This window comes from Topomyia yanbarensis, chromosome 1, assembly GCF_030247195.1.
Source record: "Topomyia yanbarensis strain Yona2022 chromosome 1, ASM3024719v1, whole genome shotgun sequence".
NCBI lineage: Eukaryota > Metazoa > Arthropoda > Insecta > Diptera > Culicidae > Topomyia > Topomyia yanbarensis.
Window position 1 is genome coordinate 5,879,863 of NC_080670.1, and position 27,037 is coordinate 5,906,899.

The 27,037-nt window shown below is 39.2% G+C and overlaps 1 protein-coding gene across 5 annotated transcripts in view; it reads right to left on the minus strand.

The window, feature by feature from the left end:
• LOC131676713 (hemicentin-1) overlaps positions 1 to 27,037 on the minus strand; it is a 261,162-nt gene that overhangs the window by 73,859 nt on the left and 160,266 nt on the right. For 4 of the 5 annotated variants that reach the window (XM_058955976.1, XM_058955977.1, XM_058955974.1 and 1 more), the window contains 4 exons: positions 19,886 to 19,921; positions 11,609 to 11,959; positions 11,428 to 11,538; positions 25 to 237 (listed from right to left, as the gene is read on the minus strand). In XM_058955976.1, coding sequence (XP_058811959.1) covers positions 25 to 237; positions 11,428 to 11,538; positions 11,609 to 11,959; positions 19,886 to 19,921 — 711 coding nt within the window. The remainder of the gene's footprint in view (positions 1 to 24; positions 238 to 11,427; positions 11,539 to 11,608; positions 11,960 to 19,885; positions 19,922 to 27,037) is intronic. The other variant, XM_058955978.1, reaches the window with a different exon arrangement.

Below are 27,037 nucleotides of genomic sequence, written 5' to 3' on the forward strand. Positions count from 1 at the left end.
GGTGCAAATCAGGTGGAAACTTACGGTGTACTTGAATGGCGACCTCCTTCGAAACCGCCGGTACCAGCTTGGAGCCAGCGGCCTTGCAAACGAACTTGGCACCGTATAGATCCCGCGATACGGTCCCCAGGAAAAGCTGATTCACCATGGCCGAGGCGCCATCGACTGCGGACGGATGACTGGTGCCTGATATCTCGATGCCATCGTGCCACCACGAAACCCGGGGCGGTGGTCGACCTGTAAGCAAAATGAGAGAAAAAAAATACACATATTCAATCCGTCACTACGGTATATGATGGCAGACGAAAACAATTTGAATAAATGATTAATTTGAATATTCTGTTCTACTACAGAAACACGTTCCCGCCTTGAGGTTCGTAAACTTTCGGTACAGAAAGAGCGGTGAGCAGTACACGGAAAAAAATGTTCTTCCAAATTTGTGAACAAGAATCGTCAACTAGTTCACAATGTTATGAAACATCTTTTTTTAGATTTAGTGTCAATCTGGAAATAAATTAGTGTCAGACCATTCCAAAGGATTTTTTTCGTGTACACATCCTTGTAACCATTTCACACACAGCGAACAACATATCGCTTAACCAAATTCTGTGGAATGAAATTTAATTTCGCTCATATATCATTCATGATCCCCCTCAGTCTCAACGAGGGATGTCGGAGTGGTAGAAGATAATAAAAAAAAAGTTTTCAGCAGCACGACGCGAGCTAGTCTTTCTCCGTTCGTCAATTTTCGTCCCATCGTCATTCGTTCACGTCTAGGATACTCGAACCGAGATTAGAGACTTTCGAAAAAGGTAGAAAAAAAATCAGCAGCAAAAAAGTCCTTCCCCCATCGGAGGGGCGAAAATCTTTCGGTAATAAAAAACAAGAGCTCTTTTCAGCCATGAATATAAAGTGATTTCTTCACCTTCACTTTTGTGTCGAAGAATGATGGAGGTTCTCTATTATATCCGCTATAAACTCGTGTCGCATCCCCATGCTCAACATTCAATCAACGAGACGCTTTCCAACTTTTAGACACCGAACGGTAAGCGAAAGAGAGTCCTTAATCAGTGACATTATTTCCCAGATGCCAACGAATCAGGTCCTGTTGCTGCTGAAAAAAGTGTTGTCCTCACCAGCAGGAGCAGAGTTCGCACGCCTTTTTCGCACCCACCAACCGACCAAATCCTTCATAAGTAATAAGCTCTATCCGACGCCCTCGCCTCCGGTCCTTTGCCATTTGTGAAGACAACAGAAGTTGCCGCAGAACAGGACAACATCATCCCATTTTGGTTTATGGTAGAATAAACATTATGACGAGATACGCTTTTTCATCGGTGCCATTTTTGACATTTTAAAATAAGATAGATTCAACCAACACAGAATGGTGCTGAACAAGATTGCCCAAAACCATATGTGGTTTGTTTGTAGTGGGTATGTTGGTTGCTATGGTTTCATAGGACTAAATAAAATGCATGTCATGATTCGATTCAACTCGGTTGACAAATCAAAGTAAGCCGACTTGAAAGTGCCTTATGTGGTAGGATGCAACTTTTCAAACGAGCCTCGAGTCAATTTCAACTCCGAATTGCGCACATACTTTATACCGAAAGTTATTACCCAACCCAACAGAGTGATGAACAGGGAAACTGCTTTCGCACATCATTCCAGCGGTGACAGTTCCGGACCATGCCGAACATGCGGGGATTCATTAGCTTCAACACATCGAACGCGTTTCACCGACCCACCGACGAACACGGACACGAGCTGTGATGAATATTCATCAGAACCCGCATTGACAGAAAGCCATTCGCCTGCATCTCGACTCTCGACTGGAATCCCTCCGAGCCGTAGAGGCAGATAGGCAAAATGTAAATGCTTGATGAAAATATGACGGCATTTGTATTTCAAAGGATTATAACCAACCGAATCTGTTACCGGGTTGATCCTTGTTTAGCCAGTCCTAGGGCAATGCTGCCGAATTTCGAACCCCCTAAAACAACACGGCCGGGTCGTCGTTACGGGTACTGGTTTTGCCAAACATCACCACTTTGATGATGACGATGGGAAAATTTCCATTGGCCCACACGCACGGTCCCGTTAACCGACCCGTTCGAAGAAAAAAAAAAATGATCACGCGTTATCTAGGAGACACGTATTCGGAGATGCTGTTGAAGCGTGATTGTTATTAAATGGATTTTGAAACACCATGCGTTTCTATCTGGTGTGAAGTCTTCTAGAATCCAAAAAAATATTTATTACTCGCATCAGATATCAAAAAAAAATTCAACAATGTCGGAAAGAGCAGATAATTTTATATATTCCTGTCTGTAGTGGTTGCTGCCTCATTGCAACTAATTTGGTGATAAAAATGTAACGGGTAAAATAAAGGTCGCTACATGCCCCCTAATTTATTTATTTATTATTACATCTTCGATATATATCGTACAGATTACACTTAATGCTATTGCTAGTGTCAATGTTAAAAATTTCTAATTGCTAACTTATAATTAGATTTAGTGGTATGGAAGTCATAAGCTAAAACAGTTTCGTTGAATCTGCTACAACATCTGTCTAGCGGATTGTTCTGGCCATATACTGTGCGGTGCCTGGGAATCCACAGAAGCGGACGATTCCTTATATCACAAGGGGGTACAAATAAATGAATCCTTGAGAGAATGTCGGGACAGTCAATATTGTTCGACAACATATCGAAAATGAACATTCTTTGCAAGAACGTGCGGCGAGACTCCAGCGTTGGCAAATCTGGCAACATGCATCTATTATTATACGGCGGAAGACGGATAGGGTCGTTCCAAGGCAATTTTCTGAGAGCAAATCGTACAAAACTTCTCTGAACGCGCTCCAGTCGGCTGCTTTGAACGGCGTTGTATGGCGCCCATACTTGTACAGCATACTCCAAAGTGCTCCGGACCAGTGCGCAGTATAAAGATTTCAGTGCGTAGAAATCCACAAAATCGACAGCGTTCCGTTTTAGAAAACCCAATGTTGCAAAAGCCTTCGCAGTTGTTGCAGGGATGTGGTCGGCGAAACGAAGTTTTCTGTCGAATAACACTCCCAGGTCACGGATAGAATCCACCCGCTCGATGACACAGGCTTGAAGAGTATATTCGCAACGCCTTATATCTGCCGAACGTCCGAAACTTATCATCTTACATTTATCAATGTTGATCTGCATACCGTTCAGCAAACACCATTCCTCTATATTGGCTATATCGTCTTGGAGCACAGCAGAGTCCAGTGCTGAAGCAATTGAACGAAAGATTTTCAGATCATCAGCATAGAGCAGTTTTGCAGAGTTGATGCGAGTGCAGAGGTCGTTGATGAATAAGAGAAAGATCAGTGGGCCTAGGTGACTTCCTTGAGGCACACCGGTTGGCGTTACGAATGCGCTTGAGCATGTAGTGCCAATTCTAACGAAGGCAGATCGTTGTGAGAGGTAAGAATGCAGCCATCTGGTAACCCACTCAGGAAAGCCTAGTCGCTCCAGCTTCAAAACAGCAATGTTGTGGGGCACCTTGTCGAATGCTTTTGCGAAATCAAAATATATAGCGTCCACTTGTTGACGTTTCTCTACAGCTGGAACTAGAAAGCTCGTGTACGTCATCAAGTTTGAAGTAGCGGAGCGTTTTTCATAAATCCGTGTTGTCGTTCGTTGATTATGTTGGAAGAAGCAGCGTACATCGCATTGTACACAAACTTTTCCAGAACTTTAGCTAGGCAGTTCAGCAGCGAGATTCCTCTGTAGTTTTCAACATTGTGCCTATCTCCAGCCTTATGAATAGGAACTATAGCAGCTTCTTTCCATGCTGTTGGGAATATATTTTCCGAGATTGAACGCTGAAAAATAATACTTATTGGCGCAGAAAGTGCTCGGGCACAATGCTTTATAAACACAGGAGGCAAGCAATCCGGACCAGCCCTTTCAAAGGATCAACGCTGGACAGAGCGCTCGCTACATCAGAATCATTTACGTTAGTAAGAGGAAGGTTGATATTATGCGTTGGCAATGTTTCAAGGTACTGTTGCGATGGATAGACAGGAGGGCTGGTAAATACATCTCGGAAGTGATCTGCAAAAAGCTTCGCCGACTCGGCAGCGGACTGTGAATTTTGGTCTCGAAGATAGACATTTTCTGGTACACCCACGGAACGTTTTCTGCTGTTTATAAATGTCCAGAATGTCGAAGGATTATTTCGAAGGCTGCGCTGAACTTGATTCAGATATTCACCGAATGCACTGTTCCGGGCTGTTTCATACTGCAGTTCAGTTTGACGAAGAATAGTTTTGTTGTCGTCGGTCCTTGATGTAAATATCGCTTTCGTTGTTTCCGGAGTACGTTGCGTAGGCGACCAAGCCGTTTTTTAGGAACATTACGGCGAAGAATCTCATATATGGCATCATAGAACGCCACAACTGCCTGATCTAAGTCATTTCCAACCAGCATCTCACGCCAATTGAGTGCACCAATGGCCATTGAGACTTCATCGAAGTTGTATCGAGTAAAGTCAAAATTGAAGTCGTCGTTAATTGTATCAAAAGCTTCATCGTCGTCAGAACGCATATCAAATCTTAAAACGAAGGGTTTATGGTGAGGGTCAACCTTCAGTATAGATGTGGGTGGCTCAATCAGTTCAAACACGTCCGTGTCATTAACGAAAGCTAAATCGAGGGTCCGTCCATTCACGTTGCTAACAGAGCAGATTTGATACAAGCCACCAGCGACCACTTATAATCGTCATCAAAAATCCACCGAAGATTAGGAAGATTATAATCACCTACAACAAGTACATTATCGCGCCTATTACATTTGTCCAGGATGCTTTGGACTGCAGAAGAGTGAAGGTTGTACAAGTCAGGATCACTGTTCGGCCTTAGATAAATGCAACAAATATATAACGATCGACCAGGCAGTGAAACGCGTACGACAACTTGCTCCAAACATTCACATCCAGGTATTTTTAGTATAGTCCCAGTTAGATGTTTCTTTATCGCTATGAGAACACCACCTCCGCGACGTAGGTGACTGAAGAAGAGTTGCGATCGCATCGGTAGATTACGTAGTTCGTCGTTAGCTCGGTGTTTAATATATCATCACGTAACCAGGTTTCGGTGAGAACGATAATGTCGTAGTCGCAGAAAGTGAGCGCAAGCAAGAAAGCCTGCGTTTTTGTTCTCATTCCACGAACGTTCTGGTAGTAGACGGACAGGAAATCAGGTGTTGTACGCAACGGCATGCTATGAACCAAGAGGTTTTCAGAAAGCGAACTGTCATGTAAAGCAAAATACTCGCCTGAGAAGGGAGTTCGGAAGACCCCCTCACGACCTCCGACCGCAGGACCGGGACGACTAAGTGGGTCGCTGGCTGGTAGCGCGACTGTGTCGGAGCGCTCGGGGGCTTCCGTAGTACTGTATAACGGGCGTCCCGGTGATGGCAGCGACGAACAAAGTGCACCTTCATTTAGTTGGTTAAAATCGTTAGAGAGCACGACCGGGTCAGGAGGGTGAAATTCCAGTCGACTACTGTGCAGATAATCTTCGGTGACGGCGTCTAAACTGTTGTGTTCAGCAGCAGTCTGTAGTGGGAGGCGTTCTGAGCGAGCAGAAGCGATGCGATCTAACTTTCCACTTAGACATTGAAGTTGTTTGCCAGGCAGGATAACGGATAACCTAACGTTCTTGATATTGTCGCAGTGAGAAAGGTCATTGAGCCGACCGAGATGAACAATAAAATTGTTAACTAGAAAGCATAAAATCAATGCTTCCAAGGTGCCATAACAATTTACATTAATTATGTTTGAATAAATATAAATAATCTTCAGCTTTAATTTCTTTCTTCATTATGAGACTGATATGCAAATAAAAACGATATTTTAAGGCAAGTTGCATTGCATACTTTTAACTTTTTTAACATCTAATTTCCAACTCCAATTTCTGAATTTTCCAAATTTCTCGAACTTTTTTAACTTTCCGAATTTTCCAAATCATTCGATTTCCCAAATTGTCTACATATTACAAATTTTCAATTTTTTTCGAATCTTCCATTTTTTTTTTTTTTTGAATTTTTCGAATTATTCAAATTTTTCGAGTTTTCCAAATTGTTCAAATTTAGCAAATATTTCGGATTTTCCCAATTTTTCGAATTTTCCAAATTTTTTGAATTTTACCAATTTTTCGAGTTTTTCAAATCCCCTGAATTTTTTAAATTTTTTGAATTTTCCAAATTTTTCGAACCTCATAAATTTTTTTAAATTTTCCTAATCTTTCAAATCTAAATCAATTTTTTCAAGGTTTGCAGCTTTTTTTCCCATATTTCCAAATGTTTAAAACTTTTCAAACTTCAGTTTTATTTTTAAATTTCATGAATTTTCCAATTTTTCAAATGTTCCCAATTTTTCCATTTTTTCCTAATATTCCAAATCTTTTAAATATTGCATATTTTACAAATATCCCAAAATTTCCAATATTTTCCATTTTTTCAAATTTTTTGATTATTTCAAATTTTTTAAATATTATAAACTTTCCAAGTATTCCAAATCGTCCAAATTTTGCTAAGATTTCAAATTTCCAAATTTTCTGAATTTTTAAAATTTTTCAATTACAATGAAAACCCGTTTTTATCAGTTTCTTGGGATGAATTTTTGGCTGATGATATTATCAGGTAGACAAAATCGGAGGCTGATGGAATCGGGTCATCACCGTAATCTAAATTTTTCAAATCTTCCAAATTTTTTAAATTTCCAAATTTTTTGAATTTCTCCAAATTTTTTCCAGTTTTTCCATTTTTTTAATTTTTACTAATTTTTCTAATTTATTAAATCTTTCAATTTTTTTAAATTTTTCAGATTATTTATATTAAATTAAATTATCGAAATATTTCAAATTTTCCAAAATTTTCAACTTTTTTAAAGCTTTCAAATTTTTCAATCTTTTAAAATTTTCAAAAATTTCCAAATTATCCAAAATTTTCAAATTTTTCATATTTTCCAGGTTTTCCAAATTTTTCAATAAAAAAATTTAAAATAAAATTTTCCAAGTAATCCAAATTTTCAAACCCAAATTTTTCATATTTTTTAAATTTTTCAAATTTTTTCAATTTTTTTAATTTTTACTAATTTTTCCATTTTTTTAAAATATTTATTTTTTTTAATTTTTCGAATTATTTAAATTTTTAAAATTTTCTAAAGTACCAAATTATCGAAATATTTCAAATTTTTCGAATCTTCCAAATTTTTCAACCATTTTAAATCTTCCAAATTTCTCAATCTTTTGAAATTTTCCAAATTATCCAAATTTTAAAAATTTTCCAAATTTTTCAAATTTTCCAAATTTTTTAAATTTTCTAAATTTTTCAATAAAAAATTTAAAATACCATATAATCCAAATTTTCAAACCCGAATTTTTCATATTTTTTCAAATTTTTAATTTTTTTTAATTTATTGCGCCTTTACATTTTTTTCCAAAATTTTCTAATAATTTAACTTTTTCAAATTTCCTACATTTTTCAATTTTTTCAGATTTTTCAAAACATCAAATTTTTCAAGTTTTAAAATTTTCCCTTTTTTTAATTTTTAAATTTTTTTGAATTTCTGTAATTTTTTAACATTTTGTGATTTTTATTTTTTTAGAAATTTCAAATTTCCAAAATTTTTAAAATTTTTTGTTTTTCCAATTTTTTGAATTTCCAAATGTTTTATTTTCCATATTTTTTATTTTCATTTTTCTTTATTTTTCATTATCATAATCCATTTTCCATTCCATGGCTCAATCTAGCATGATTAAAAGCTTCTTATTTTGATATTGGTAAAATTGGATCCATTTACAAACTGTTGTTTCAACAAAAAACGGGGCTCACAAACTACGAATACTTTCCCAGTAAAAAGTTTAAATTTCTGCTAAATTTACATTCCGAACCACTGTGCATTGTAGCCATCGCTGCGGTTTTCATGATGTTTACGGTCGTATGTTTTTGATTGCTGATTGTTTTACGAGTCGCTATTGTATGTTCACATCTTTACTGGTGGTGCTGGTTGTTGCTTTGGAGGTACTGTGCACACTCGTTGTTCATGGTCAGTTGGTATCGGCGCAGTAGGTTTCGAGACACAAAGTGATTGTGCTTTAGCAGCGTATGTCAAAGCCTGTTTGTTGGTGTTGAGTCTAGTAGGTGCATGTCTGTCCGTAATGATCCATCTGGTTACAGAACTAGCACGAAAGAATTTGACCACAGTAAGTGCCCAGCGTAATTTGCTTAAAGTTAGTGTTTTCTTTGGCTAAAAAAGTTAGATTAGTTTGGTAAGCCACATACCCATCACACGAACGCCCTTGTGAACGCCAGTGAATAAGATTCTGCCTGTATCTTTCGTAATAGATGATACTTCTCTGTATTCTTCCATGAATCTTTAAATGCTGTCTGATTTGGTGTACGTGTGTGAACGTAGTACGATTTCATCGTCCTCGATGAAAACAGGGATCTTGGTTCATGCTCGACTCAGTGTTACATGAAATTTTCTGTCTGGACTAAACTTCTCAACGTACACGGTTAACGGACGTGGTGTAGATGTAAGTATTCTTGAGATTAAGTTCCATTTTCACTTAGTGGCATTTCATTTCTAAGAAAATATTGAATTTTAAAATAACGGTTCTTGGCAGCATATGAGCAAAACTTGAATCAGTTTTTTTTGGATTCGATTGCAAAATTTGTCTAGTTTTAGTAACCGCGACTATCTTTCCGGAAATGACTGTAGTGGCGAGTACTGGGATAACCTTCCTTCCTGAAAAGGGAAACTTTTATTATAAACAAGTCTTTCGACGACGTCATGATCTTGTGAAACGAATGCATTGGAAGGCATTCAGAGGGTTTTTGATGGCATTGGTCACTCTCCAAGGTACTCAATGAAGCTGGTTCATCGATAAAGAGGACACATTTTGAACGGTTCCGAAACTCGTTTTGCGACATGTCAAAGTTCATGATTTTACCAAACAAATGCCATGAAGAACATTTTGACGATTTCTGGTGGCGATAACCATTCTCCGAGAGGTGTTCAGGGAACCTGGTTCCTCCGGAAATGAGAACACTTAGTCCGGTTTTAAAACCCGTCTTGCGACATGTTAAACTTCATGATTTTGCAAAAGAAGCGCAATGAAAAACATTTTGAAGATTTCTGGTGGCAATGGCTTTTCTCGGAGAGGTGTTCCGGGAACCTGGTTCCTCCGATGGTGAGGACACTTTTAGTCTGGCTCTAAAACCCGTCTTACGACATGTCAGACTTCATGATTTTATGAAACAAGTGCACTGAAGAACATTCTAACAATTTTGGTCATTCTCTGGGGTGCTCCGGGAACCTCGTTCCTCCGGTAAAGGTGGCACTTTTTAACCGAGTTTAAAACCCATCTTACGACATGTCAAACTTCAAGATTTTATGAAACAAGTGCAATGGAGAACATTTTGGCGATTTTTCCCGATATACCTGTCGGGAACCTGGTTTCTCCGGTAAAGAGAGCACTTTTACGAATTGGTTCTTATGAAACAGGTAAAGAACCACTTCAAAAATTAGCCAATCAAAATTTACTTGCAGTGACGCCATAAAGTTTTATCGGACCCAACCGGGGCAAGTAAAATGGCGTACCTTCAGAGCTGTGATAAATTCCCCAAGAAGTCATAAAACACCTATCGAAATCAACGTAAATCACTACTGTCTAACACTAGTCGGTCGGCCCTATCCAGCATCCAGCTTCACAGCATCCGAACGGCACACCGGAGCGAGCAACTTCCTTCATTTCCCTATTACAGAGGCGCAAATCGGGCTTCTACTTGTTACAGCGAGACAGACACACCCATAGAAGGCTATTGTTTGCGGCGCTGCTCCCCCGCCGTCTCGCTTCGTTCAGCTCGGCTCGTAGAGGGTTAAGATGTTTATACTAGATATTGCCCCTGTCATAAACTTGTCAACTCTTTTTATATGATACTTATCGGTACACTGCAAAGTAGAGATTGTAAGAGAAGCGGTGGTGAGAGGAAACCTTCGGCACCTTTCGTTTGAACGTACAATAGGTACACATAACAGCATCCTTTCAACGTTTTCGTTTCATTTTCGAAGCTACCGTGCTTTCCGTGCTCCGATTGCTACGATGAAGAACAGAACACAGTGGGCCGTTGTGGGACTTTCACCATAATATGAGCTTTTCTGAGTAACCGAAAAACATTGGAAACGCTATTCGAACTGCAAATCACAATTATATCTACTAAATTTAATAAACTTCTTTTGCCAACCAGCCCACTGTCGACCCGACCCGCTGCCACTGAAGCAAGCACGAGCAAACAACAACGGCGGAAACTCGCTGAAGCATACTAACAATGATTGGGATTGTTTGAGCATATATCGGTGTATAGCTGATGCCAAACGCCCCTCCCGGGGAAGGACCAACGGGAGAGAGGGTTTCTTATAAGACACTTACTTTACGACCTCCGGTAAGGAAGCCCAAATAGAGCCTGGCAGCCTTAAACATTTCATCGCCCATCGTTGCAGCATAAAACCCAGCGCCTGCTGCGCGCGAGCCGTGGGAAAAGCAATCCTTTGCCGGTATATGATGTTACCCTTTCCCATCCTCCTTAGCGAAACGGGTTGCCATCCAAGGGGAAAGTCAAATACAAACAGTTTATTTTCGATCGTTCCGGTTCTCTGCTGTTCTGCTTTCGAACAGTTTATGTGAGCGGATCTCCTCCATCATCGCCGGTCGGTCTGCTGTCGTCGTAAAACTTTGATTGGGTTGGAAATTGCTAGCTTCGGTGAGTGTCAGGTGAGGAGAGGGGGGGGGAGGTGTCGTCGACATGCAGCCCATGCTCCAAGCTAACGGAATTCGGTATTCGCTGCATGCTTACACTCGAGGAGGACGAGAGAAAATGGGGATTATCTGAAACCATAGTTTTTCCCCAAGTGTCGCCGTTGCCGTCGTCATCCTACTCTGTCAGAAGAAGAAATGTACTGTGAAAAGTGGACTATAAAAAAAAGGAAAGCTTTGCATACAACTAGTAGTTTTCCGGCGGGTGACAGCCGGGTGGCAGGTTTTCGATTTAGATTTTTTTTTCATTAGAATTGCATGGTACACAGAGTAGGTTATAAAAGCAGAATCTCCTATCCACTAGGATGCTTCTGAAGGGATAATCATCAAGCTCGAGAATGGTGGAAGTAACTTGAAGCAAGAAGCTTCAAGTTGATTGGAGAAATTTTGCCTAGGATTGAGTAGCGAAAGCATTTTTCTTTTCAGATAATGAGTTCATGAGGAATCTGAAAGAACTGTTATCGAGATTCGTCGAAAATTCAGTGAAATTGAAAATGCAGTCACGTAATTTGTTTGACATTCACCGTCCAAAACTAACCAAATTTATTTAAGGATAGGTCAACTAACCTCCGGACACTTGGCAGGATAGAAACAGCTCGTGACCTTCTCGAAATGGTCCCGCCACCGTTGAGATCTCCTTCCCTTGGGCGTCGAATATCCGAGGTTCCTCTGGTGGTACTGCAAAAAAAAAAAAACAAGAAAATATATAATTTCAGGCTTCAACACAAAACCAAAACAAAGTACCCACCGACTAGCGTCAAGTTAACCCGATAATTGCGGGTGGGCGAGTTGAAGTAATCCACCCGGCACCGGTACACTCCCCCGTCGGACTGCTTGATGTTGCGTATCTGCAGTCGGGCATCCTTCGGTGCACTGCCGACGGAGAAGAACAACCGCTGCCCGAGATCGCTGGCAATGGTGGAGTGCTGGGCGGCCGAAATCGGTACCCCGGACCGGGAATCCAGCGAGTACAGTGGAATGCCGGTGGAATCCTTGAACCACAGCACCAGCTTGACGCCGTCCTGCGGTCCCGGTGCGGTTATGTCGCAGGGCAGTTCCGCGTCGTGATCCACTGCGGCCCAAACAACGCGGGCGGGAACTGACCGGGGCGGGGTGAAGGGAGGTAAATAAAAAAATAAAGATTAGATAATTTTAGTTATAGTAGGTTTAACGAAGATCGTATAAAAATTTGGTACAACAATTAACACATGCAGATAGACATTAAAATTAACGCGGCAACCTACGATTTGTTTGTCATATGTAACCAATGTCGTCTTAGTAAACGATTAATGATAGATTTTAATACAAGATGGGATTTTTTTTCGCAAATTCATTCGACCTGACTAAAATTAATCGCAACTAAACGTCATTGACAGAATTTATTCGTCCCAAAACCATTTCAAGTTAAAACAATGTGAACAGTTAAAAAAATGAAAAAAAAAACTATCTTCCTTCCCTAACGGGCAAATCGACAAAAATATAATAAAAAAGACAATCCAGTTGAAATTTTTGATTCACTTCTAGGCACATAAAAACATTAAGATTTAGTACAGTTTGGTTGGTTTTTTCCCGACCTATGACAGTCTCGTCAAACAGCCATAAAACGGGTACAAGGCCACAAAACGAACTCTGCTGACAATAAAAGTTTCGATTTATGTGACTACTGTTTGCTCATTGACATTTTTAGATAAGTTTCTTTCTCTTAAGAACGTCCCAATATTTCCATCGATTAATAAAAAATTAAGACGAGTCTCGTGCGTAACGAGTAACGACGTCACCCCAGTGCAATCGTTTGCTGTATATTTCTTTAAACTTTTTCGTTGGGAAAATTGGAAAAGTTATTAGACAAAAGCGATTACAGAGGCACGGTTGCTGGATGTAAACTTCGTGCGACGAAACAAGCTTTTTGTTCGGGCGATCTGTGTTTCGGGTAAAACAAACACTTTTTTATCCCCCCCCCACCACCATATCCCTGTCTCAAAAGTTGGTGTTAACACAACAAACACAGCCCGGGAAAAATTGCTACGAACTGCTGGATTGAATTATGACTGTCGAAGGCACCGTCCCCTGTGGGTGGAATCGTGGTCGTGACGTGAGAATCCACTTACGCGTTGGTGTGTGTATGTGCGTGTGCGCGAATGTTTTTTGTGCGTGGGCTGATGAAAAGGGCGACACAATCAAGTGGTGAAAAGTTTTAAACGGTTGTCATTAAATGCTTCGCAGCATTAATTATGGAAGTTTAATTGAGTTCCTTTAAGGGATTTCGCGGGTTAATAACCACAAAGGAGGACAAAATTCCGAAATTGAATCTGGGGGTGATTTGAATTTAAAACTACAGTTTTATTATTTCCATTGGTATGTCAACTGAATAAAATCAGAAATCAATCAGAAAAAAAAATATGAAGCCCTTTCCAAAATTTCAGAAAAAAATCGTGTAAGCTGTGAAATGTTTACATCTTTTATTGTACTGCATGGAATTAATCCATTTCTTCGCCATTTGGTCTAAAGCAATGTTGCATTAATGTTGCATTTGGTTTAGCAGTGTTGCATTAAATTTTGGAGTATGTATGACCTGCATTAATATTAAAATAAGAAAACAAAAAAAAAGAATCAAAAAGTTTCGGTAAATGTAAATTTTCAGCCCATCTCGGGTGAGCCGTCAAAATGATGCAACAACCTCAGACACTAAAATGATCAAAAATCTTAAATGTAAGTCCGCTACAGATTTGTTTCTACCGAAACCCACCAAAGTTCGTTCGTGATTGGTTTGCGCTAATTTTGTGCATCGAGCCGCAAATCTTGAACAGAAAGAATTGTGAAATCAGTCCAATGGAGCTGTTAAAACCGGTCAGGTGTCCATTTTCGGGAGACTGACTTAGTCACTGTTTACTAAAATAAATCAAATTGTACTATTTAACATATTTCGGTTATACTTGTTATTTTAATCCGTTTAATCCGTTATTTAATCTGTTTATGAAATTTACATAATCTATAAATAGTTTCAGTATGTAACATTTTGTCATTCTTGATACTCCGTGTAGAGTGGGTTTGACTAGAAAACAATGCTTCTCCAAATGCCAAGCGAAACGGTTACCATCCTCTGGAACAATGTCCATGCAATATCTACTCGTGAACAGTCACCAAATTTATGCTGTAATCTTTTGAATCGTGAATTTAGAATCCACAAAATCCAGAATCTTTGAGTATATACGATATCCAAAATCCACCATCCAGAATCGACAAAATCCATAGTTCACAGATTTCAGAATCCATAGAAACAAGAATCCACAGAATACAGAACCCACCAAATCCAAAAACATCGAATTCAGAATACAGTTTCCCCAAAAACCAGACCCCAGAATCTACAAAAACTAGAATCCAGTATCCACAGAACTCAGGATTCACAGAATCTAGAATCTATAAAACCCTGAATCTATAGAATGTGGGGAACCCAGAATTCACAACCCATAGTATACAGATTCCACAGAATTTATAATCCAGTATCCACCGAATCCTGATTTGGATCCAAAAAATCAAGAAATCACAGAATCAAGAATCCACAGAATTCAGAGTCCACAGAAAACAGTATCCACAAAATATAAAAACTTTGAATGAAGTATCCCGATTCCCTATAATCCAAAATCTATAGGAACAAGTATCCACAAAATACAGTTTCCACAAAATGCTAGCTCTTTGAATGAATAATCCATAATCCACAAAATCCAAAATGCGCGAAACACAGAATTCAGAACTCAGAAGTCAAAATTCACAAAACCCAGAAACCGCGGTATAAAAAATGCACAAAATGCTGAATCCACAGTTTGCACAGAAAAAATAATCCGCAGAAACAATGGATCCGTGGAATACAGAATACATAGAATACAGAATCCACAGAATCTAAAACCTTTGAATCGGAAATCCAGAATCCACAAATTCCAAAATCTCCAAAATCCGGAATCCGAGAAATCCAGAATGCAGAACTTAGAACCAGAATCCACAAAATACAGAAACCATAGTAGCAGAAATCCACAGACTTTTGAATCCACAGAATCCAGTTTACACAGAGTACAAAACGCACTGAGTCCTGATTCCACCAAATCAAGAATCTACCGAATTCAGAACGCACCGTATCCACAATTCACGGAGTGCAGATTCCACCAGAATCTAGAATACAGATCCAAAATATTTAAATCACATCAAATATTCAGAATCAACGGAATCCAGAATTCACAGAAACAAGAATATACAGAATATAGAATCCACAACCTTTGAACTAAGAATCCACAAGATCCAGGAACCATCAAAAAACCCCAAAATGAATCCACAGAGTTTATATTTCACAGAATCCAAAATTTAAGAATCTAAGGACACAAGGATCCACAGAATACAGAATCTACAAAATCCAAAACCTTTTATTCAATAATCCAGAATCTCCACGAACCAGAATACAACGACTCCACAAAATCCAGAAACCGTGGTATCAAAAATCCACAAAATCATGAATCCACATAATCCAGATTCCACAGAGTCGAGAATACACAGAAGCCAGATTCCACCAGATCAAGAATCCACTAAATCCGGAATCTCCGGATACAAGAATCCACAGAATACAGAATGCACGAAATCTAAAGCTTTTGAATCAAGAAACCAGGATCCACAATTTGCAGAATCACCAAAATCAAGAATACACGAAATCCGCAGCTTAGAATCCAGAATCCACACAATCCAGAAAAGCCAGAAACCATAGCATTAGAAATCAACAGATTCTTTAATCGATAGAATCCAGATTACAAAATCCAGAAACCAGAATTCACAGACTCCATCAGATCCAGAATCCACAAAATCCAAAATTTTGTTTCATATATCTGAAACCACAAAAACAAGAATCTACAGAGTACACAATCCACGAAATCCAAAACCTATGAATCAAAAATCCAGATTCCAGGATCCACAAAATCCACAATTCAGAATCCACAGAATCAACGAAATTTCGAAACCATAGTATCACAGATCCACAAAATCCTGAATCCACAGAATTCAGATACCACAAAATTCAGAAACCATGGCATCAAAAATTCACAAAATCAACAGAATCCACATAATCCAGTTTCCACAGTGTCCCGAACTCACAGAGGTCAGTTTCCACCCGATCAAGAATCCACAAAACCCAGAATCTACAGAATCAACAGAAAAAAGATTCCACAGCATACACAAAGCATGAAATCCATCGTTAGTATGCCGAGGAATGTGAAGGTTGAGTTCTATGAGCATCTGCACAAGACCTACGGAGAGTGCCAAAAACGTGTCGTAAAGCTCATGACCGTCAACGCAAACGTTCTGATCGGAAAGTTATTCCAAGCAAACGAAAAGCCCGTAATGCTCATGGTGTTTGAAATAGCATCACCACTTGAAGACATCAACAACATGATCCGGTAGATTTATTAATTTATTTATTGAAATAATTCATCCGGCAAAAAATAGACCTACTGAATGGCAGCATTCAAGTTATAAAATTGAGGAGAACGGGATCACATCAAAAATCATTTTTTTGGTGTTTTAGCACGGTCTGTAAGGCCTTTTCCAGATGCTGTATGGTGTCTGAGCCCATGAAAGTTTGCCCGGTCACCAACGACGACGGACTGAGGGACATCCATCTATTTTCAACCGCCAAAGGCAACGCGGTTACAATATTCAACGCGTACTTTCTGAATCTGCCCGAGCCAGTGCAAAGCGAACGACAAAAAATCTTGTTTTATCTTGTGTGCATTAAATAAAGAGAAAAGAGAACCGTTACATTTATTCTTATTCGTGTGATCTACTGAGGCGAGTAAGATGAGCATTCGTGATTAGGAACATTTGTTGAAGATGAAAATGGAGCTTAGGCTTCCGGAAGTCGCCTTTATTCAGCTCAACGTTACAAATGAAAACACGTGGTTGTGTGTGACAAAGCTAAACTCAAGATCTCCATATATACGGAAGTGGCGTTTTTTGTGAAAAGAATGCGGGTGAACACATCGATTCCCTCCCTACCTGACACAATGCGACAATACCATCGCAAAGAGAACACTTTGCACATAACAAAGTAAAATTAACACGTGTCAGTTCTGTGAACAGACAGCACATTGTGGACATATCGCTGATTTCGCGCAGAAACTGCAGATTTCAACACACAGTTGCCGTTACCTAAACCAAAACCAGTTACCAAATTTGTGACCGTTGCTCAACCAATAAAGACAACTTCCACAGCTGCATCAAATACCTCAGAATCAAAAACCAGTACCATCAGTGAGGAAACTACTATCAAGGACAGCGGAGCTCACACTCGTAACTCGTAACAGCAAAAAGCAAGGAAGCACATGTGATCGCGAACATCTTCAACCATGGGGATGTCACAGACGTGTACAATAGCACGAAAGATATGAACGATCACCAAGATGTAGTTAAAGCTGATCAATTCCAATGAAACCAGGGGCCGTGCATTTCGTAGCACCTACTTTACACGACTGAGGATTATGAAGTGCACCCGGAGATATCCGAATGGTGTAACGTGCTCCTAAATCGGCCTTTTTTATTCTATTGACGTCAGAAATCGCCGAGAACCGAACTGTTTCAAATTTGAACTACAATGGACAAGATCCTTAATGTTGTGCCTACAAGGCTCTGTTTAGTAAACTGCGCTCGTTGGCGAAATTCTTCGTCGGCAAATACCAAAGCGGCTTTCGAGAAGGACGATATAACGTGCCGACTCATCATCTTTGCATAGATTTCAAGGACGCGTGCGATTCAGTGAAACGAAATGAACTGTGGCAGATAATGCTCGAACACACTGATGATAACACTGATTAAAAGGGGGGTGGGTGTAGCGTAGTTGGTAAATCGATTGCCTTGTACGCAGCGCACCTGGGTTCTAGTCCTGACCCCGCACATAGGGTTAGAAATTTTTCATAAGAGATTTTTCTAACCCGAAGAGGCGAATGACCTTAAGGTTAAAACCTCTATAATCGAAATAAAAAAAAAAAAAAAAAAAAAAAAAAACACTGATTAAACTGGAGGGGCGAAATTAAGCGTCAACATAGCCAGAAAGACATTTGATACGTTTGTGACACTAGATGGATTGAAGCACGGTTCTCTAATATATTGTTACACAGAGCGCACGAAGGACGAAGATCTGATGTGCCAAGAAATGGAACCAACATCACAAGACGTCTTATACATGTTATCGGCGCGGACGACATCGACATCAATGGTGTTGATGATAGTGCAGCGAAAGAGGTGCCTGTGTGACAAGACAAAGTACATGGTAGCAGGTTCAAAGTTTAATCCTGTTACTGTTAACCCTCCGGAAGTCGCGCTTATGGCCCACTGAACGAGCAGCCGCTTGTGCCCTAAGATAATTTCGCTAGATTTTCAGAGTAGCGTGCACTCTGTGCACTAGCGCAACTGTCGGAAGGTTAAGTAAAGGTGACCTGAAAAGCGATCACTTCATCCGTATATAAAATTATTGTGATCTAAGGCAGCCTCAATGGGGTCGGTTCTAAGGTGGGGTGCGTACATACGATAGCACTGTTTGACCAAAAACAACAAACTAGCGTTTTCTGTGATTGCGTACTGTTTTTCTGGAAATAGAAGAAAAATGGCGTGTTACGTTTCGCTCTATTACGTTAAGATCGGTGTTTATGAGCATTTCAACACATAGTGAGATTGAGAATGAAGTAGAACAAGTCACGCAAGTGAGAATTTGAGAGGTAAGTCTAAGGTTACGTACTCAAGTTATGCATTTTTAGAATCTTGAATACTAAAATAAATGTTCAAAAACAGGCTTTTACGGTGATGATCATATAATTCCGTTACCGTTAACTTTGGACGTTTAGTATCTCCTAACAAGTTTTATAGCATAATACAGCGCTTTTAAAAAATAATATTGATGATTAATCCCACTAGAAATAAAAGTGAAGAATAGCCGCCTCAAAAAACATTTAGATTTGGCGCCTTCAGCAAAGTTATTAGAAGAACATGAAAAACAATTTTGTCGATGACATGCTTTATATATTCAAAGTATCGAGATAAATTAGTTTATTTGCAGAAAACCCCTTCGAGCAATTTGTTTAAGTAACTATGGTTACGAGAAATCTTACATTTGTTCCACCTTCACCAAAGTTGTTTAGAACGATGAAATACGCCTTTTTATCCAGATTATAAGTCTCTAAAACTTTCAATAAATATGTTATATGGAAGAATTTCGTAAATATTGTTCTATATCTCAGCACTCATATAAAAATAGTTGCTTTTATAATTGATAATTCAAGAATTGAAAGACTAATAAATACCAATTTTGACGTACCAGAGACTAACGGAAAACGTTATTTGTCATCATTTTCCTCCTAGTTTCCGTGTGTGGTCACAGCACACTCAAGTTGGATTTTTTGTCGAACAGTGCTATTGATGCCAATCAATTTTTCCGAAACTTCTGTTAGTCGTTCGTGCTTCAAAGTTTATTACAAGATTGGATTAATCATTTTCGAACAAGGAGTACAGGAATTTAATCATTGCTGTTTGAACAATGGGAGTAATTCACACTCAACTTCTCACACTATCTCGCAGCAGCAATTTTAAAAATATAGTTGCAGTACATTCTACTCAACGTACAATAAAAACTAAGAACATGCCGAAACGAATCATTAAGATACCAACAATTAGATTGAAAATCAAAATTATTTATGTTATTCATGCAGTAAACGGGTTTACCATACACCACAGCAAAATTAAACCGGAAAATTGATGTTAACGAACATATTCATGCAAACAATCTGAACTGGTCCAACAACAAATGTTTTACGTTAAATTACGCATGTAATCGTAAGTAATCGATTTTGAAACAGTACTTCCGTAAGCTGGACAATTTAAGTACACCTGGAAACTTTAGTGAATTAGTGATGGACCCCTCGTTGTTGTTTACTTTCCAGGTGTAGGAAAATGTCCTAGCTGAATTAATTAGAAACCGAAATATCATGATTAATTTACGTACTCGTATCTACTGTTGCCGAGGTGGGTGTAAATTTTCCTGCAAAATACGAAAAACAGCTCTTTAACATGACATCCGACCATCATACCAGGTGGAGATGGATGGAGGAGGTGTGGAAAATCGTTGAATCTTTGATGAGTGGTTGGTTGATGTGTTTTACTGTTGTCTGTCTGTGTCAGTGTCAGCGGCAGTGGCCATCGGGTGGTGAAACAGGAAAATGAACAAATGATTACGATAGATTGTTTCCGTATGAATCAGTAATTAAAAGGACCATCAGAGATAATTTATTCATCTCAGTCGACAACGATCTGATCCAACGCAACGCATCGCAATACAAAGCTTCGAATCAGCGCGCAGGCAACGATGAAAACATCAAAGCTGTGACGTAGTTCTTCCGGACCACCACCATTGGGTGTGTATGTGTCATAAATTCGGCAGATTTCGGAATCATTTTGGGTGTTTTTGTTGTCGCTCCGGGAGTGATTATAAATTTAAATTTTATTAACTTTCCTGTCGCGCCCCAGCTACCAAAGTTTCCGCTCGAGTTCGAGTAAGATCAAGCTGTCACCCCGCCCACTAAAAAGTCATCCCATCATAGCAACAACAACGAAAACAACAACAACACTAGCAACATATGCTTAACGATGGAAAACATACCGAACCAGCATCGCATCGGTTCAAATAACATCAGCCGCCGCTAGCGCGCTGATGACATCTTTGTTTCTCGAAGCGCTAATTAATATTTCCCAGAAAACTATCTCGCGACCGACTGTCAAACAGAGTTGGCCGAGAGAAAAAAATAAACATTTGAAGCGATTTGGCGTCGGTACTGCGCGCCGCAGCAACCAAACCGGAGGAGGCGGCGACTTTACAGAAAAATGACATTTTTTGCCGAGCATGTGAAAATAGAACATATGAATTTTCATAAATCATCTGCTGCTTGGATGCTCAAGGCAACCAACAACGCTCCAAATCAAGGGTCTTGGGTGGCAGTGCTGCCGAACTTTTTATGTTCTAAACCCAAATATCTCATCAAATAGTGATCGTTTCCAGGGAAACCGCTGGATTTTTTTCCTTAGAGAAATGCAAACAAATATTCTTCAAGCTATCACAGCTGACAACACTGCCGGCGGTGTCACATTTTTTCGCTGAAATCATTCCAAACAGAGCTCTGTTATTTTTTTTCTGTTTCTTGCAATATTTCACTAAAAATTCATAAAATCCCAGCGCCATCAGTAGGAGTGGGTTATGGTACGCCGTACGACGAATGTATGTGTTAGGTGCGTCTTTCATCATTGTGAGGACACATATTTTGCCCCGAGCGAATACATTTTTTTGTTCGAGCCGAAATGTGTCCGACAACCAAGCAGGCTGTGAAGCTGACGCATCATTTTTCTGATTGAAATCAAAATTGCTCGACGGCGGCGCGGCTTTCGGTGACACTTTCGTTGAATATGCGGGTATCTGATCTGTGTAAAACTGCGAACCACGACGAGACGGAGACCATGCCGAATTTCGGTAGGACTGTTTGTCTGAACTTTCGGAGGGGGGGTATTGAGATTTAGTCTCGGATTCATGCTACCCACAAGGACACCAAGATTTTTTTTTACATATAAATACACTACCGAGATATTGTTAACCCTCTACTGGCCAAATCTGCCAATCAGTGAGAATTTTTAAAAAAGAAAGAATTTTGAGAGAAACACGTTTCGAATTTGGTAGAGAAAAATTAGTTACAAAATTAAAAAAAATTCAAATGCAAAAAGCGACACAACCGAAGTAACATAGCACAATGCAAGCAGCGTTGTTAGTTCAAGGGAGTTCGAGATTAGTTCGTCTATAACTCCGGAATGTATCAACAAAAATACATTCAACAAAAAATTGAAAACATGAAACTTAGAGGAGGAAAAAAGTAAAAATTGAAGTAAATAGAACAGTTAACTTGACAAATGACAAAAATTATTAGGAGCAAAAAATATAGAAAATGAAAAATTAAGTGAACTAAATAAATAAATAACAGAAAAATAAAAAAAAACGACTGAAAATGCTTCAAATGATAAAACACAAAAAAACGGGAAAAAATACGGGGGTAAAATAATGAAATTAGGAAGTGTAAAAATGAAATAAAAAAAGAATATTATAACGAAAATGGAAAGTGGTCAAACAAAAACGTGCGAAAATCGGTTAAACTTTTTTTTAAAATCAAATCATGTTTCTTGTGCAGGTTCAATTCATACAGCAGAAAGAAGAAAATATTCACTAAAGCATTCTTTTTGGCAAATGTGAATTGCCGGGTCTTCCATTTGACTTCTTCGATCAAGTTTTGCACAGCCTCTTCATTCGCCACGGAACGCCAATTTGCCTTGAAAGAACACACCGCCTGGACGTTGTTCGCGGTTTATGGCCTTTTTCCGCAATGTCAAGTTGCCAAATCTGGTCTTAAACATAACGGAACAATTGTGTTGCTTTAGAAAAAGAAACACGCGTTTTTCCAGGGACTTCCGTACATAAATTTGCTGGTTGATGGTCCCGGTTGCAATGTATCGGTCGCTCTTCAAGCCACAGGAACAGATGGCTTGCCACACGAGATATTTCTTTGCGAATATCGACTGCTTAATGTTTTTGAAAATTTTGGCTGCAGCTTCCGCGATCTTCCGTTCTCTGACCGACAAGTTTCAGACGAAAACTTTTTGATCGCGACATCCTTTATATTAACAAACATCATTCATGATTTTTTTTACATGATCGGCATCATGTAAAAAAATCAAATCTTTTCCGCGTGTATTGTTCCTCGCAGCTGAAAATACTCGGCTCTGCTGTTTGGACAAATACAGACCCCAGCACTAAGTATGGATGTTTCGATCATCGTTCAGCGTTTAACTCAGCAAGCCCAATCCGTATTGAGCAAAGTATTGTGCGCGTCCGCAGGCAATGAGACTTCCACTGACTATGTCAACGGTGGGAAGAACTATTTAAAGCCGCAACATACATCGACTCGAATGATGTTCTCCGCGAATCCCAAAAGCATGTAAGATATCGTGATGACAGCAACGTTCCTGGGCAGACCGGCAACTTCCAAGACTATATCGAACAACAAATTTGAAAACGCATCACCGGTTTCGATCGATCTAACGTCAGATATTTCTTCGGTTATTCTGCCGTCAGAATTTTTACCATCCAGACGCATTTTTTTGCGACGATGTAGTTCACCATATCCTTCCTTGTTTGACGTATAGCCGCTGCAAGCATTCGGCTCCTAGTCTTGTTTTACGCGAAAGCCGCACACCACCCGAAAATGGTCGGTTCTCAGACGGTCTTGACACCAATGACATCGGAGAAATGTTGACCGTCGACTAGATTATCGTTGTTTTGGAAGCGCGTTTCGCAATTCGGGCCGGTGTACTTTCGAATTGTCTTTCGTGGTGTATAAGTACTGCAGATATACATATTTTCCTCTGGCTGCGCCGAAACAGGTGATTGAGTGAAGGCTCTTCTAACCAATAATTGGACAAAAGAATTCTTCACTAACAACTTTTTTTGACTACCATAGTTCTTAGTTGGCATCGGATGATGGATAATCGTGGGTGTCGGCGTGTATATGTTTATCAAACTTTTGTGGAACAATTTGCCTAAAAATCATTAAATGGCAAGCAACAATACAATAATACTTGAACAGATAAAACATTAGAAATTCAAATGAACTTCCAATTAGTACTATCTTCGATCTTTTGTAGAATTCCGCACGACGTTCGTACGGTAAGCACAGTTCAGATCCGAAACGGGGTCCAGTTTGGACAGGTTGTCTTCGGCTGCTTTACGGCAAACCCTACATCTGCATGCTGAATTTTAATTATTCACTCCGGCTAGAGATTTGGCACTGGTTTGAGACGGATCCGTATCTAAAAATATTCCGCGTCCAAAAGAATTTTTAACAATTGTTTCCCATCGGTCTCTGTTCACTCTGATTGCCTATTGCCGACGCTGACCCCACTCTGATTGTCTATTACTGACACCGACCCCAGTGTACCTCAAAAACAACGCACAGCGGAGATGGATGGACAATGGATCAGTACTGTGTCAAAAACTTTAATTTTTGCTTGAATTCTATAGAATTTCAAAGCTACATTAATTTGTAAATGAGATAATAAGTCCGAGTTATGCAATTCCTTAAATAGTCGAGGATGACTTCATTCATAGAAACGTAACCTGCCTAAATTTGTCGTCCTAGTGTTGGAATGCGTTACTAAAAACCTTGAATTTTATCTAATGAAATCTGCTCTTAGAAGAAGTTCTGAGTGATCTGTGCAAACATTTCGAAAATTTGTCGTGAAATGGCTGAACTACGAATGTTCAAAATCTAGCCACACCCATACCGTAAAAAACGTAGTCCTACGTCAAAAGATTCAGCTATCTAATAGCCATAGTTATCTTGCACAGAATAGTAGTAGTTGAGATTTTGGTGGATTCTTCCTCTTACAGCTATTTTTAAGGAATAATGCTAAAGTGACTAACTGAAAATAAATTTATTGTTCGTAAGGGTAATAAAAAAAATGTTTTGGTCGTGAATAACCTATCGCCGGATTGACGTTAACCCCAATAATGTACACAATATTTGTGTTCCTGAACTAACCCCAGTACCAGTTAAAACTCGAATAAACCCTGCTCCCAATAGTGTTGCCATCAACCAAATACTTATCACAATAAAGCAACAGCTAAATATTCCATAGACTCGTCCACAATCTGACCAACAAAAGCAGATGTTAATTAGCAGCACTGCTGATGGCAAATTCTCAAGTGCATCGACGGTCGTCACCATAAGCCCGGCAAGGAATCAGGCCGGAACCGTAAGCTTTATAAATCTGTTGGTTGGCGCCAAATCGCCCCGTTCGCATCCTTCCCGTTCTCACTTCTACCAAGATCTGAAACCGTCGTTTTTTAATTCTTTTTCGACTAAGGCTGCAACTGATTGCGGACGGGCTCTTAAATTGCATCGCTTATCCATCCTCTCACAGAGGTTCGGACCGGTCGGGTGGGACGGGAGTGGGTAAATGGTGATGCCTTTCTAGATGCTAACGGTAAACGTAGGAGCTTGTTGATGTTTATGTCGTTGTCGTCGTCGTCGTCGTTGATGTTGTGTAATCCTGTATCCAAAGACTGGCAGCAGCCGGGAGAGCTTTTACGCTCGGCTCATCACGGCAGTTCCTTCAAACATAAAACAGCTTTTATTATATTGTCGATGTGCTCTTTCCCGTGTTCCGAGCAGTGCTTTGTCCTTTTGTTGTAGCTTTACAGCTGCCTACTGGCGCACTGGAAGTGAATCAGGTAGCTACTGGTACAGGATATTTTTTTTTCGAGGCGTCAAAATCATCAATGGAACGAGAAGAGGGATGTAATAATGTCTCCTACAGAACTGGTACGTGTTGAGTGAGGGAAACTATGCGTTTAAACGATCCAGATAGGACAATTTTCCATTAAAAAGTGAAATGGCTACGCTCGGGGCTTCATGGGGAGGATTAGTAAGCCTTTAATCCTCAGGCATGGATATTTTTTTTTTCTTGCTATCGTCTCTATCAACAAACAGTATAACATATTCTCGCTTTAAAATTAAGCTTACAATGGCTGTATGGTTGGATTATAAGTTCAAATACACTGATTCCGTTGGTAGTGGACTGCCACTACCGAAGCAGTTGACGTTGATGAGTTAATCTTCCAAAGAAGATTAACATGAGTCATTTTTGAATGCCGCAGGGCAGCCACCTCGTACAGCTCAGTTTTTTCCTGTACTGTACTGATATTTGACCTTTTATTTTAGATTCAAAAACTGTTCAATTTCGCTCAGCAGTATTATTTTACATAAAAATATGCATCTCGCTTGAACACTCCCATATTACACATACCTTTCATATATTTTACCAATCTCTTGTTAATTTTCTGTCATTAGAATATATAACAATAAAACCCTTTGAACCAACCCTCAGGTTTATTAGCAAAAATCAATGACATCTTCGGAGCGATTTTTTGGACATTACAAGCCCTTTTGGTGTTATGATTTGCATGGCTATTCTCTCTAGAAGTGAGCTATATTTATCAACTTTCTTGCAAGTGCATATATTAAGATCACGTCTTCAGCAAAGTTGTAGAACAAGCTTTCACCAATAACTTTACTGAAGATACAACGTCTTTATCTTTAATATCTTCAAAATTATTGCTTGTTGTTTATGGATGATCTCTTAAAGCCAATTCAGTTATATAACTTCATAAATATCAAACTGACAAGTTGGATATGTTTCGTAAAAAGGGTTGAATTATCAAAATGGACAACTTTCTGTATTACAACATCGGCTGATCTTGTGTATTTTCGATAGTAATTCGGCAATTTTGGAAAAATACAGTGTTTTAAATAGTGATTAGTTGTTTACGTTGAAACGGCTGACATCAATAGTGTTTTAAGGATAGTTATCAAAAATAGCAAGGTTTGCCATTTGCATTTGCCAATGCATTTAGTGATTAATCCTCCTAAAAGTGAGATGTTTCAATTAATTCTTTTGATAGTAAAAGTAATCTGACGTCTTGGACAAAGTTGTTGAGAATACTTTTCCAAATATTTTTGCTGAACACACTAAGTAGCTTCTTTAAATGCTTTAGAAGTTATAGCTTGTTATATTTGTATGACTCCCAAAAATTTTGTTTTTAAATTTTCTTTCAATTAGCATTCCCACGAGCTTTATATATTCTATAAAGCTCTTCCGATCGTCAAAATATACCATTTTTATTACGCATATTTTTCTTGTCTCGATTATTATTGAAAATGAAGGACATTCTTGAAAAATTATAGCTTTTTTCAAAACATCTTCTGGAGACAACAAGATACAAGTGAAATTCGTTGAGTTTTATAGCGTTGTTGCAGCACTACGGGCTACCCTTTTTGACCGTTAAAAGGTTATTACTTTTCAAACATTCGCTAATTTTATCAAGTCGCCCAATAGCTCCTAAGCCGCACGAGATAGTCCGACGATATTTTCTGGTAAGATGTATATCTTGGACAAGATAAATAACTTTCTGGAATATGGTGAAATTCTATGTACGATATTTAAGAAGCTATGTTAAAAAATGTTTTTAACGGGTCATACACAAACAGCGGTCTATAACTTCGAG